At 42.6% G+C, this 15,465-nt stretch overlaps 1 protein-coding gene across 5 annotated transcripts in view; it reads right to left on the bottom strand.

The window, feature by feature from the left end:
- The window catches only part of KALRN (kalirin RhoGEF kinase), a 707,465-nt gene that overhangs the window by 429,530 nt on the left and 262,470 nt on the right, over positions 1 to 15,465 (bottom strand). For all 5 annotated transcript variants that reach the window (XM_030942180.1, XM_030942185.1, XM_030942189.1 and 2 more), the window contains exon 6: positions 5,889 to 6,011. In XM_030942180.1, the coding sequence (XP_030798040.1) occupies positions 5,889 to 6,011 (123 nt within the window). The remainder of the gene's footprint in view (positions 1 to 5,888; positions 6,012 to 15,465) is intronic.

Raw genomic sequence — 15,465 nt, 5'->3', positions numbered from 1 at the left:
CTGTCCTTCAGAACTTGTAATGTTTTCTTTTAGAAAGTGACTATTTAATACATACAGATCTTCATAGAAAAACAGTTTTCTGATTTAACGTGCATATAAATCACTCGGGGAACTTCTTTACAATCCTGAGATCCTGCTCCAAGAGATTATGATTTTCCAGAACTAGGGTGGTAATCAAAAAGAAATCTGCATGTTTAGGAAGCTCCATATGTGATTCTTTGAGAAAAAAATATACTAAAAAGACTAATGCTTACTACATAAGATTGAACTCTTCTTCTTCATTTTTTTAAAACAAGTTCTATGTCTACTAAGGGGTTTTGCAGTTATGGTAGTGTCAAACACTGGCTACTTAAACATTACAATAGTGTGTGTGTGTGTGTGTGTTGTGTGTTGTGTGTTTACATCAAATCTAGAAATTCTGTCATTCTAAAAAGTGCTGCCTGTCTGGAGATGGGAAGTGCCACAGAATCACGGTTTAGCTGCCAAGAATCGAAGACGACAGAGGGCCCAAGGGCAAGGTTTCTCAGATTAGGGTTGGGAGATTAGAATTGGGAGACCACCTGCCTGCCTCAGACTCTTGATTTTTCTCGTACCAGATCTGATTTTTCCTTGGTGCTGTCATTTGTAACCTTCCCTCAAAACAAAGAGAGAACACTGTAGGTTTTTTTCTGCAACTGGTCTGATTTGCACACCATTAAGTGGCAATATGTGCCTTTGGCAAGCGAATTAATGGGATTAAAACAGCTATCAAGCATGCTGCAGCAGAAAGGACTCCCCCGCCCAGCCGCACGTTGTTATCACTACGGTGAATCCTCACAGTCATAATAGAAAATGAATATCATTTCATATTTTAAACTCTAGACAGAAGCCATTAGCGGCCGGGCACGGTGGCTCAAGCCTGTAATCCCAGCACTTTGGGAGGCCGAGATGGGCGGATCACAAGGTCAGGAGATCGAGACCATCCTGGCTAACACGGTGAAACCCCGTCTCTACTAAAAAATACAAAAAACTAGCCGGGCGAGGTGGCGGGCGCCTGTAGTCCCAGCTACTCGGGAGGCTGAGGCAGGAGAATGGCGTGAACCCGGGAGGCGGAGCTTGCAGTGAGCTGAGATCTGGCCAGTGCACTCCAGCTTGGGTGACAGAGCGAGACTCCGTCTCAAAAAAAAAAAAAAAAAAAAAAAGAAGCCATTAGCAATTTATTTTTCCCAAAGAACCAGCTAATTAAAATTATAAATAAGATTGTGCTATGTTTGCATGCACTCCTGCGAGTCTCATGAAGAACCAGAGCATAGATGGCTAGATGACTGTTCTGTGCATATTACCACCCAACTTCCCTTCCATCTGCCCATACTCCCATCAGAGTAGAGGGCCACACTCATGGGAAAGAAAATTGATGCAAAAGGCTTCCACAGCAGAAGGCAGAATTTAAAAAGAGGGAGACCCCAGAGAGCTCAGGAAAGCTGGTTGTCTGAGGCACTGTAAGAAGCAACAGAATATTTTCCTACTGGGTTTAGTAGGTGAGTTGTTGTTATTATTATCACTATTAATTGAAGATCAAAAGAACTGGATTTCCCAGTGGGAAATTCAAAAACACATGTTATGACAAAAAATCTAAAGATCAACCAATTTTAACTTTTTTTCATTTTATTTATATACCATATTTAGTAGGGTATCACTCCCACACTCTTGGTATGTTAATAATTGATGGCGTCTCCTGGTACCAATTCATAGATAAAATTTAGAAAATTTCTGATTTTTCTTCTGTGATTTAATAATATGCAATTATTTCTTTGTATTACAGATTAAACTGCAGAGCCCCAAAATGTATATGTTGAAGCTCTAACACCCAAGTACGATAAAAAGTGACTGCATGTGGAGTAGGGTGTTTAAAGAGGTAATTAAGTAAAAATGAGGCCATTAGGGTGGGATCTAATCCGATCTGAGTGGTATCTTTACATAAAAAGAGGAGGTTAAGACATACAGAGAGATACCAGGGGTATGTGCTCACAGAGAAAAGGCCACCTGGCAGCACAGTGAGAAGGTAGCCATCTGCAAGCCAAGAAGAGAGGCCTCAAGAGAAACTAAACCTGCCATCACCTTGATCTTGAATTTTTAGATTCCAGAACTGTGAGTAAACAAATTTCTGTTGCTCAAACCACCCAGTCCATGACATTGTTATGGCAGCCCAAGCAAATTAATACTCTCAGTAATGGTCACCTTTGCTGGAATTGGGTCTTCAACCAATGTATAAAAACTTGACATGTGAAAATAAAACTGAACAGGTAAGTTATTAGTTGATCATTTTCAGTCACAAAATGATATATCTATGACTTCTTTAAATTATAAGTTCTTTGGTACATTATAGAGTTACTTCAATTCACAGGCCATTAATTTCTATCAATGAATGAATAATCAACATTAAGTCAATGAAGATTATTGATTGAAAAATGTACCTGACCTGACCACCCCCCATCTAAATTGGGCCCTTTTCTTAAACTCTGTCATAACATCCCTTCCTTTTCCAACATAAGACTTATTAGTTTGTAATTATATATTTACTTGTGAGATTATATACTTAACATCTATCTCCCCGCTGGACTCTCCATGAGACATAATCATCCCTGTCTTGTTCACCACTGTATGCTCAGTATCCAATACAATGTCTGATCTTTAATTATTTGTTAAATGAGTGAATAAAGAAGTGATAAGGTTCTTAGAACCTTAAGTTGGGGAGGTTGATTGACAGGTTTTAGGATTCCCCTGAATCTCCGGAAATTGTCTTTAAAAATGTGTTCATGCATATATTTCTCTGAAGAGAGGATTCACAACCTTCATTTGGTTTCAAAGGGATCTGTGCACTACCCAAAACATAAGGAACCATTGGTCTATTTCCGTGTGGTAAAACAAGATTCAATACCAGAAGACTTACCTGCAGCCTAAAACAAAGTATGCTATATTTACATTTATATGAACAGACGTGTGGGTATATGTATATGTGTGTGTATAATTTCCAAGAACAGAAATGCTGCAGTGAATTTACGGAACAATCCACATTCCCACTTCCCCCGAGTAACTGATCATTCCTGTAGTCACTGAGCTCGAGCAGTAGCCACTTGCATACATTTGTTTCTTGGCAGCAACATCCATCACCCGGGCCAGAGAAAAGGAATCTGTAATTCCCTCCTTTCACCTGCTTGGGATGCTGACATTCCTCTTTGCAGGAAGCTTCTTTTAATAACAAACCTTAAACCTCCCATTTAACGAAGGCACCAGGCCATGTTTATCAAGCACAGGCGTGCAGGCAATTTGATCCAAAAATCCTGGGATTTCCCTTCCCTCACCCTGAAGCCAGACAGGAGATCCAGCCTAATCAGGCCAAGGAGGCCTCTGAGTGCTGTGTGCATTCACAGTGAGGGAGGCTACTAGATGGGCTGGGACACACTAATTGGCTGTTGTATACTAAATCTCTTCTCTCTCCCAGTTCCAGAAAATACTTCCCTTCAGTAAATTTCCTCCCTTAAAATGGAGACTTCAACAGTAAATCTGTCCGAAGAAAGGTTTTTGATGTGCTGTTAACTCTCAGTTACCCATACTAGCAGAGAAGAGCAGTTGTACAGATAATTCAAAACCAAAGACTCTTTTGATTTAACTTTGAAGTTCACTGTTTCTAGGGGCTTGGTGGTGGATTTACCTCCCTAATTATGGTTGTCTTTGTTTCTTATTAAAATGAGTTTGTCTGCCTTAGGGCCAGGCAGTTGGGTGACGTGAAAATTCTGGCACAGAATTTGTAAAACTCACCAGGGAAAATCCACAAGGCACACAAATAATCAGACTTGATTAGATTCGAGTTCACGTTCTTAATTACCTGTTATCAATTGCTTTGCTACTCTACACTAAAGGGAGACAGAAATGAGATATATCTACAGGAGACCAGTGGGAAGAGAATGAGTCTTTACATTTAGATGAAGACACAAGACTGTATTGTGGCCAAGACTGATAACACAATCAGTGTTGATGATTTCCCTGTCTGGTCTCACAACCTTCATCTGCCTGGTCTCACAACCTTCATCAACACAGCCAGAGTGATCTTTCTATTCAAGTCTCATGATGTTCACCTCTACCTAACATCCTTCAGTGTGCTAGTCATGAGAGCTGTTCACAACCATCCTGCTCTCTCCTTCCCAGCATGTGATAAGACTGCACAATGTCCCCAGTGATTGGCGTTGGCCAATGGAATGTGAGCAAATGTGTCACTTCTAGTTGGAAGGTTTCAGAGCCAGCATGTGTCCAGCATGTGTCCTTGGGTACATGCTTCGTCTGGCAAGGCTGGTAGCATCTGAGCTGGCAGATCTGAGCTGGTGGCTATACCATCAGCCCAGGTCTCCCTAAGTGGCTATGATAAGCAGAGCTCCTACAAGCTAGGGATGGATGTGTGGTAGGAACAATAAACAAACCTCTGTTGTTTTCAACCACTGAGATTTTAAGGTTCTTAGTTAACTCAGCATATCCCTATCACTGCACATATCAATCTGCACCATGATTGTCTAAGTTTTCTTTCTCTAGTTAGACAGTGAACAACTTGAGGCCAGAATTATTTAATTAAAAGTAATGGCGAAAGTGCAATTACTTTTGCACCAACCTAAAATATTTCTTCTCCAATGTGTTAATTCCAGTGCATAGCATATTTAAAAGAGCCTCGTAGAAAATGAAATTCTCTTCCTTCTTGGCGTCTGTGATTCACCTTGTTTCTGTTTTTCTAACACTTGCTCCATTTCCAACATCATCAGCTACAATGATAAGCTGTCTTTGTTTTTCAGATATATGAGGAATGGTGGAGCTAGTCTTCTGGACCAATAATTCAAGTAGGAAGAACTGGTGGAGGAGACAGGCATTCTTAGGCTGTAGGAGTTTGAAATATAGTGGCTTCAAGGAGCAGACACAATTTTGAAATAAAAGGTAACCATGCAGGGAAACAAAAATATATCCCTAAGTGTTAGGTTTATGAAGAATAAGAGTGGTCATATGGACTGAACTCCTCCATCCTTATCATTATCATAACACCAGCGTTTACTGATGACTTACTATGTGCCAGGCGCCGTTCTCATTGTTTTACAGTTAACACATTAAATCCTTGCAACAACCTTATATAGTAGCTATTATTATTTCCATTTTATATATAAGGAAACTGAAGCATAGAGAGGTAAAGTAAGTTCTATCTGGCCACACAGTTAGCAAACATCCCTCTCTGAGTGTTCAGCATCTGCCTGAACACTGCCCATCATGGAGAGCTCATTATCCTCCACTGCATCCCACCCCACCTCCTGCTCTGAGCCATGTCCTGCCTCCCCCTCAAACTGCCATCCCCTGAACATTTCTGCCTTCTAAACAAACATAAAGCAATTCTACTCTTTTCTCTTTAAGGCAGTCCTTTAAATATTCGAAGGCAGCAATCACATATTCCTTAGGGTTTCTCTTCCCCAGTCTAAACAGCCCCAGGTCACTCAACCATTTCCAGTGTGCCACAGCTTGAGGCCCCTCACCATCCCAGCTCAGTGACTCACACATGCTGGGGACAAAAAAACGTTGGCTAAGTCAGTGAAGTGGAACTGGTGGAACTCGCCCTTCTAGACTTGAGCTGAGCCAATGCCTCCTACAACCCCAGGCACATTCTTTCACTATGTAAAGCAGGATCTGGAGGCATAATCTGCTGCAGGAACAGCTGGCTGGCCACATGCCCTGCACTCATCCCCATTCCAACAAATGGAATACCAAAGGGTCCGCACGTTCACAGTTCTTCCTTGAGTGGAAAGTCTGTTTCTGTCCCTCCTCCCCCTTCTCCCCACTCTCCCACTCCCAGAGGCAGCCCTGAGAACAGCCCCTCAGCTCACCATAGAGTTCATGGCAAAGTGATTGTGCTGCGTCTGGAGGTCGAGGGCGTACTGGTAGCTGACTCCGATCTCCGTGTGGCTCTGTAGGAATAACTCCTTGTTGTGGCTTATCCAGTCGAACATCTAGAGGGGACAAGAAAGCACAGCGTAATCAGAATGGTCATGGGTCGAATAGGGCAAAACTTTCCGAGCTAGTGGAAGGGGAAAAGCTCTCTTGCTGCTCAGTTATTGTTCTGAGTCTGAGAGTCTTCATGGGGTGGGCCACAGCCTGGTTTCTCAGGAGGGCCCTCACTTTTAGCTTAAGAACCCACCAGCACTTTGGGAGGCCGAGGCGGGCGGATCACAAGGTCAGGAGACTGAGACCACGGTGAAACCTCGTCTCTACTAAAAATACAAAAAATTAGCCGGGCGCGGTGGCGGGCGCCTGTAGTCTCAGCTACTCGGGAGGCTGACGCAGGAGAATGGCGTGAACCCGGGAGGCGGAGCTTGCAGTGAGCCGAGATTGCGCCACTGCACTCCAGCCTGGGTGACAGAGTGAGACTCAGTCTCAAAAAAAAAAAAAAAAGAACCCACCAGCAGCCGCTGTGTTGCATTACAGAGCCTAAGGGAAAAAGAGAACATGAGTGAGATAATTGGGAGATGGGAGAGGAAGCTGTTTACCATTCCCAGCATGCTTGCTTTAGGGACAGGTGCTAAGGAGACAAGCTGGGAGGCTTAATGCATCTCCTGCTGCACTAGTAGAAGAGAAAAATCTTTGAAGAAAGCAACAGGGATATCCTTACTCGCTCCTGCCACTCTTATACACTGCCCAGCCACACACAATGTTGAATTGATTCTGAACTGAATCAACTTTTCTCATAACTCTACAGCCTCACAATTCCAGGGTTTCTGCTATAACCAACTAGGAAGCAGAAGATGAGGGTTTTAAGGGTGGTGTAAGTACTGCCTGGTGCTAGCACAGTGGGCATTGAGCCATTTTCCTCCTCCTAACTCCATACCCTGGTTTTCACTTAGGTATCCAGCCCTCTTCCAGGCAGCCCACATACTTCAATGGGAGCTGACCAGAACCCCTGGCTCTTTGGGACACCAGACCTAAGCCAACCAGTGCATGACATTTCCCAACCAATGGGATTGTCTCAGATATAAGAATGTGATCCAATTTAATACAATAAAACATGAGGGAAGTTTGCTGGAAACTTATAGGAAAACAGAATCCTAGTTATTTAGTTATAGCTTCTCTTCCTCCAGTATTGTTGTATGTGGCTCTGACCTCAAATTGTTGCAGCCATTCTTCTGGCAGCCTAAGGGTGAAGCCAGTGGGTAGAGAAAGGGTGGAGCCAAGACAACTGCAGGAAGCAGGCAGAGCCCTGGCTGAGCGTTGTCTGGTTTCCACTTTGTCTCTGGACTTCCTTGGACCTGAGCCAATAAATCCTCTTTATTATTAAAGCCAGTTTAAGTTGAACTTTCTGTAATTTTCTGTCCAGAGCAGAAAATTCTACTCTTTTCTCTTTAAGGCAGCCCTTTAAATATTTGAAGGTAACCATCACATGTCCCTTCTAGTTCTCTCTTCCCCAGAGGAATGCAGACTGGAAGGGAAGAGAAAATGGTTAGGAGGCTGCTACAGAAAACCTGATGAGGGTGAGGACCTGGAAACTCAACCATTTCCAATGTGCCACAGCCCGAGGCTCCTCATGATCTCAGCTCAGTGACTCACACATGCTGAAGACCAAAATACAATGGTTAAGTCAGCAAAAGCCAGGAAAGGTGTGAAAGAGTACATCTGGAGAAGAGAACTGCACTACTTAAGCCTCACAACTGCATTTGGGATGGACTAAAGGCTGCAGCCCAGTTGCAGAGTGGAGCAGGAAGCAGCTGAGAACAGAAGCAGGCTAAGAAGTGGCCATAATTGTACCAGCTTTCCGGAGCCAGAACTGCAGCCTTATCCAATTATGTCCCTTTAACAGAAGAGTGAATTGACTATTTCAATTACATTCAACCAATATTTATGGGACACCTGCTATATGCCAGGGACCGCTGGAGGTGACATGAGGCAAAAATGACTAAAATATGGTTCTTGAGTATTAGTGGCTTACAGGCTAATGTGGAAAGTTGACATGGACTCAGATACAACTTTATTACAATCTGGCACACAATGTGATTAAAATTACAACTCAAAAAACATCTACTGATAAGATAGAGGTGAATACTGGCTGTTGAGGCAGCACAGAGGAGGACACCTCACCTATCTTTGAGGAGATGGGGAAGAGCAGAGAAGCCTTCTCAGAGGAGGTGACATCTGAGTCTTCTCAGAGGAGGTGACATCTGAGTCGAGCCTTGATTCAGGTAGGAATCAGCGAGGTGAAGGCCAGTGGGATGCATGCTCAGGCAAAGCAACAGAACTGGGGCAGCCCACTGTGTCGAGGACAATGAAGGGTCCTCAGCTGTGTTCTGGAGCCTGACATCAAGGAGGAGGTGTGGCTGGGGAGGTAGGTGGGACAGGCTGACCACAAAGAGCCTTGAACACAGGCTTCAGGGAACCTAGATCACACATTGTCGGCTGCCAGGTGTTGGTGGAAGGTTTTAAGCTGGGTTGTGAAGTGTGAAGTGAGCTTTGATGGCAGTGAGGGATGTGGACTGGAAGGGAAGAGAAAAATGGCTAGAAGGCTGCTCCAGAAATCCTGACAAGGGCAAGGACCTGGAATCCTGGATTAGGGGAGTGGCAGTAGAGTCTGAGAAATTGGCAGATTTGAGAGCTACTGGGAGGAATGGGGACTTGGTTGTTTAGAGAGGAGAAGGTGGGAAAGAGGTAGAGAGAACAGCCAGGCTTCTGGCATGGCACCCTGAGTCCTGGTAATAAAAAGTACCACCACAGATGCTGCCTAAACAGTAAGGTAAGAAGCTTGGGTGGGAAATAGTATGTTCTGTTCTAGATGTGCTGAGTTTGGGAGGCTTATGAGAATTTCAAGGGGAGGTATCCAGTAGGCAGTTAGATTTGTGTCTAAAGGTCAGGAGAGACATCAGGGCTGTAACAACTCACACTTAAGTATAAAAACATCACCTTCCAAAGGCAAACGTGCATGATTTGGAGATTATTCTCCCTTTTGAATTACACTTCCATCTACTTACACCGACAGTAAAGAAAGGACGAAAGGACCATTCTTTACTTCTGAGTGTCAGAGGATTTATTTCAGGCTGGGGCTCCTGTAGAGGTTGGGTCGATATTCGTGCTTTGTGCACTCTACTGGGTCCTCCAGCCTCAGCTACCCTCACATTACAGGCATTTGTTCAGGGTTTTTATTTTTTCTTCTTTAATTATTATTAAGGACAAGAAGGAAAAGAAGACAGGTGCCCCAGGAATTTAGAGGACTCTCATTCTGTAATTTTTATCTTTAAAAGCCTGCCTCCCAGCCCTATTTTAAAATAATTTCTCATTTCTTTTCTTTATTGACAAAAGAATCAATAAAGTTAATGAAAGTCTGAAATGCCTGAAGTCCTTGGAACTTGTGATGAAAAGCGCTCATTCTATACACTTTCTTGGATGTCTCAGTAGCCGATAAGTGACCTTCCCTGTATTTTATATTAAATGGTGATTTAGATATGCAAATAAGTAGATTACTTATGTGCTGGCACCAGAATGATTAGATTGCTCGGCACCAGATCCCTCGACCACAGAGTAGGGAAAGCTGAACACCAGCCAATTAGGGTGGAAAGCAATACAAAAATGAGTTAAAGACAGGTGAGAGTTGAGAGTGCTGAAGGAACTGTGCACCTTGCTGAATCAGCTTCTTACAGAATGAGGTCTGCGCCCATGTTATCCCAACTGATTTTGCCTCCTATATTTGGAGCATACCAGCTTGTCACTGGGGTCTGGGACATTCTGGAAAAGTTTAGCTGTCACTGGAGGTGGTGCTCCAAAGAGGTGACACACATCTCAGTAGAGAGAAAAAGACCTGTTCTGGGGATTAGATGGTCTCATGTGATGTCAGGAACTAGGGTTTCCTAAGGGACAATCACAAGTCTTCTCTGGGCCTAAACTTGCTGCCTACTTGCATATAATCCTCATGTTTGCAAAGCTGGCTGTCTGCAAGGGTCATAGTCATCTCTGTTGCATTCAGTGGAACTGGTGGCAGAGGTAGAATGTGTGCATGCATGAATGCATGCATGTGCATGTATATATACAGTCAAGTGAGATGAGGACTAGGCTGGTTCCAGGCCCAGCTCTGTCACTAACTCCACGAGACTGTGGAAGAGTCACTTCATTTCTGGTCTTCTCCTCATTTGCAAGAGATAGTGGTTTGCAGAATGGAGGTAAGCATCCTGGTTTATAATAGGCTCAATTTGGAAATGTACAGAATGCGTTTTTTCCACCCAAAATAAAAAATAGTTTTGTTGATTCTCCTGGATCAGAAGATATGTTCATTGCTACAACTTACAGTGCTATCTTTTTGAATAAAATAATGTCAGTGAGAAAAATGGCATTATTTTATAGCCAGAGAAGCTTCTGGGCTTGGTCGTGGGTGCCTGTAATCCCAGCTACTTGGGAGGCTGAGGCAGAAGAATCACTTGAACCCAGGAGGCAGAGGTTGCAGTGAGCTGAGATCGCACCACTGCACTCTAGCCCAGGCCACATTGTGAGACTCCATCTCAAAAAAAAAAAGAAGAAGAAGGGAAGAAGGGAAGCTTCTTAGTCTCAGCCCTGACAATTTTGTGATGCTTTAGAGTTCAAAATGTTCACTCACCATCATTACATTGCTTCCATAAAACAATCCCACAAGGTGCTATCATCAGGCCCACTTCACAGGCAGGAAAACAGGTTCAGGGAAGTAAATTCCAGGGTGTAGATTTAATTCATTCTACCCAAGGCCACATTCACTGAGTGCCCATTGAGCCATGCTTTGGGGACACCGGCTGCCTCCTGCTCATATGACTGTAAGACTTGCTCTGCTTGAGCTCCACAGGGCAGTTATCCTTAAAAGTTAGCTGAAAGGGCATTGCGGTACTCCAGCTGGGGTAAGGTGCTATTCCTCAATAGGAACATTCCCCTGCCATTATCTAGCCTGCTCCTCCTTCTCTGCCTCCTCCTTCTTCTCCTCTTCCTCCACTGCCTGCCCCACCAAGATGGAATGCCAGATGTCTGGGGACAGCTGATTCAAATAGCTCCAGTTCTCTCAATACTCACTGAATGAATGAATGAATGAATGAATGAATACTGAGTTGGATATAGGTTCTTCGGTTGCTAGTGTCCAGATAAGTAGACTCTTTCTAAGCTCCCTTCCAGCTAGGACATTTTAAACTAAAAATATCTCCAAAGTGCCTTCAAACTTGTCTTTGTTTTTTGAGAAGCCACAAATGGTGAGTTCAACAAAATGTAATATAACAAAAAAATTCTACAAAGAGGAAAGTTCATGTCTAAATAATGAAATTGTATCTCTTTGAAATCAACATAGTTTAGTCTCATTAAGAAGAGAGATGTTACATGTAAGTCATTTGGTTTTTTTTTTTTTCCTTTTCTTTTGGGGTTTCGTTTTTAACCAAGCTAAGTAAAATTTTTTTTCTGCTGGCTAAAATCCAGTGAAAATATACAAATCTAGTTCTTAATACAGTAAATGTTAAATGAATCTATTTAAATGCAAATTAGGAAAACAAACAGAAACCTTTTTCTCCTTTCAATGATAGGAATAGCTAAAATGTTATTATTGTTCTTTTTTTAAAGAAGCATAAATTATTTCATAGGACAAGTATATTAAGAATCTTGTGTTTATTTTCCTTCATTTGCCAAATTTAGCAACAGCACCTGATTTAGAGTTTTAACTTTCAAACCACCTTACTATCTATTGTTAGTATTTTATACTGTAATTATAGATTACATTGGTATTAAATATGTTCATATTCAGCTTTGATGAGCTGATTAAGAGGACACAAGACAACCAATGGCTTTTCTTTGCCTAAATATGCACATCCCAATATCAACCATGTTCACTATACCCTGTGTACACTACAGTGGATCATCCATAAAAGCTTGTGCCCTGGAGAGAACCAACAACCTCCTTGCAGGTGAACCTTGTTATATCTGGGAAACTAGCTGTCCCGTTAATTCCAAAATAAAATTTTATGAGTGTGAGAGCGCAACTAACAGAATTCAAATCAGTACAGACTCTGCTGTATAAAATTTGACAAGTTTTACCATTGGTCTCAAACTCAGTTCCTTATCTGTGAAATGTGGGTAACAATTTAAACTACTTAAACCTTAGGGTATCAGGGAGATTCAAATAAAATGATGGTTATGAAAATGCTTTGTTAAGTGCTACACATATGATAGATTTTGAAATCCACATATGAGCATATATTCTATTGCACATATTTTCCAAATGTTTTCATTATATTAAAAAGCAGAGGAAAGGTGTGAATTTAAGATTGCAGTAGCCGGGGAATCACACCTGCAGCTCATATGAAAAACATCCACAGTCTGCCCACCTAGACATGCACCCTCAGAGTGACCACAGGGCACTGCACAGACACAGCCCAAAGGTGCCTGCCCGTCCTCCCACACCTCCACTTTCACGCACTCAGAGGCCCAGACACCCTCTCAGGGCTCTGCCTGAGGGCACTGGTGCCTTCCTGCTGTCCCTGGGTGGCCTGACCAGGGAATCTTAATTCCTCTTGGCTTGCTTCCAGACTCTCCCTTCCCCACCCTCTCTGCCACACCTCAACTCTCACTATTAGAGACTCAGTCCCTTTGGCTCTTAACAGTTTTTCACTCACGTGAGATGCCTATTAAAATGCAATTTTTCCTGCAATCCCTCCTACAATTAGTTTATCCTGAATATAGAAACAGTTTAGTAAGAGGGCAAGGTCCTTTGTGAATATGGCCCAGGGATGAGATCCTACAAAGTGGCAGAGAGGTCCTAGAGAGAAGGAGGGAAGCCCTAAAATAGACTTGAGAATCAAAGGCAAAATCCCCCCCACTTTACAATTTTGCTTTCATGGAACTTGGACTGACCCAGGACACATTTTCTTGTGCAAATAGGGTAACACACAGACCTCATGTGTGTATATTCTGGCCCAGGACCCCCAAGACCCTTCTTGGTTTTCAGTTATCCACTCTCCTAGAATTGAGCTTTGCTAGTTTTCCAAAAATAAAAACGTGGAGAGAGAGAAAAAAAGAAACATAAAGGACCCCAAAATGTGGCGTTATCTCCAGGTTCCAAGAATTCCTTACTGAAAGAATGTGACACCTCACCTCTTTTGTATCCTGCAGGCCACAGGGTATTCAGGTTCTGAAGAGATCATTACATGGATATCTACAGACAGGGGAGGCAGCTGGGATATGGGCCTAAGAGGCTGCAGGTGTAATAAATATCTCTTGAAGCACTGCTTGTTTCCTTCGTGTTTTTGGCATGTCAGTTGGCATACTTTTATATATTGTGTAAAAGAGAAGCCATTTTTGTCTTTTGTCATAAATCCAGTCTGCTCAAGGAAGGACAGCACAGCCTGGTTACCTGGGAGACACTTTCACTGTATCCTCAGTAACTGGCCAGGATGCTAAACATCTCACTGACCAGGCCATGTCTCTCACCTGTAAACATGCTACGGATCCCCTAACTCATTTCTTACACCTTCCATACCCAAATTCCTTAAATCTCAAATCCCATGTCTAACACCCTTACATGTTGCTCACAATCTAGAACAGGTCTGATTTCTCCGTAAAACAGCCAAATATCCCACTATGAGCAAAGGGTTAACAAAACCCTTTCCCCTCTTACATGGTAACTTGACCTTCAGTTAACATCCAAGTTCAGCTTCCCTGAAAACAGATAAAAGATGGTATGTGCCAACATGTTGCTAAATCATGTTTCTTATGGTAAAAAAATACCCCCTGCTTCACAAATTTCATCTGGATTGGGAGGAACTGTAAGTGAACTGCAAATACCTGATGGGTACACCATATCTTGGACACCCTTGAGGTGGTGATTTTTATAACTGCAATGTTCATTGCAGAAACTCTGGAAGCTGTGCCAATGGAGTTGTTACCAAACATACTGGTTCCCATGGGGCATGGAGTTTATAAGCCATGGCAGCTCCTGCAGCTGCCCAAAGCAGATCTTATCTCCTTGCACCTAAGCCGATGGCTGTGCTGAAATGCTGTAAGCACTGCTCTGATGGCAAGCTGTGGTTCCCGTGTTATATCATTCTCAGTAGATCAGTACCCAAGATGGCCCATGAAAGTCTCATAAGTCCGAGTGTTTAGTAGGACCTAAGAAGACTCCCTGGTAGGTGCTGTGCTCATATTTTAGAGCCAAACTATAGCTACAACAGTACTAAGCCTCTTGTCTTCTTCTTCTTCCTCTTCCCTTCTCTCCATAACAATTTATCTCCATGATATGTTAATGTTATCTCCATAACATCAATAATGATGATGGTTATGATAATTGCAACAACTAAGATTTGTTAAATGCTCCCTATGTGACAGATACTGTACTAAGTACTTTATATATATTAACTCACTTAATCCTCCTAATAACCTCATAATTATCTCCCCAATATTAACCCTCAATATCATCATCTCCATTTTATGAATTAGGAAACTAAGGCATCAAGAAATTGATTAACTTGTCCAAAGCCACACAGCTAATAAACATCAGTCAAGGTTTCAAACCCAGGAGGTCTAGTTCCAGAGTTGATGCTCTTAACCCTGCTGCTAAGCCCTCCAATGAGCTCAGAGCTTCATTCTGTCTCTCCTTCTCTTCATCACCAAACTTTCAGAAGTGTGTTCTGCCCCTGCTGCCTTTGTTTTTCCTCCATCCACTTCCTCCTTCAGCCCTTAAAATATGGTTGCTTTTACTACTTTCTTGAGTTGACACCCACGATGAAAATCCGTCACTTCCTAGTTTCTGAATTCTTTATTCGTCAGTTCTCATTCACTTTGACCTCATGTCAGAATCAGATTCAGTCCTTTCTGAAATTCCAACCTGTCTGCCCCGCAAGACCAGGTAATTTTCAGCAGCAGCTCATCTGGCTGCAGACATGATGAGTGTCTCTTCCTGCTTTCACAAGTCTCTAGACTTGTGAACATCTTCTCTGGAGAATCAGTGTTTTCACATACTTGAATTTTCTTCCTTGACACATCATATCCAGTCTCAGTATGACAAAAATGATAGGAAAACTCTGATTTTGAAAGCTTACCAATCCTCCAATCCTACATTGACTTATCTAAACTTACCTCCCACTTCCCTGGCTGCCAATTTGTGGCTTCCTTTTGTGTCCCTCACAGCCTATTGTGACAATCTAAAGATGGACCTCAGCCCTTTACCCTTCATCCCTCAAACCCTCTCCATGTGAATATCCACCCGGGTCCACAACTTTAACAACACTAATACTATTTCTTATTTCATGTGCCTGTGCCAAGAGCCTTCATAGTTTATGTCACATAATCCTCATAATAATGCTACAAAGAAGGTATTGTTAATTCCATTTTAAACATAGTGAAAACTCAGTATTAAGAGGCCAAATAAATTGGCTAAGATCACACAGCTTGTAAGTGATGAAGATAAACTGGAATCCAGTGTCCATCTGAACC

Source organism: Rhinopithecus roxellana, chromosome 1 (genome assembly GCF_007565055.1).
Source record: "Rhinopithecus roxellana isolate Shanxi Qingling chromosome 1, ASM756505v1, whole genome shotgun sequence".
NCBI lineage: Eukaryota > Metazoa > Chordata > Mammalia > Primates > Cercopithecidae > Rhinopithecus > Rhinopithecus roxellana.
Note: the sequence above shows the minus strand (reverse complement) of the source record. Positions and strands in the feature narration are given on the sequence as shown.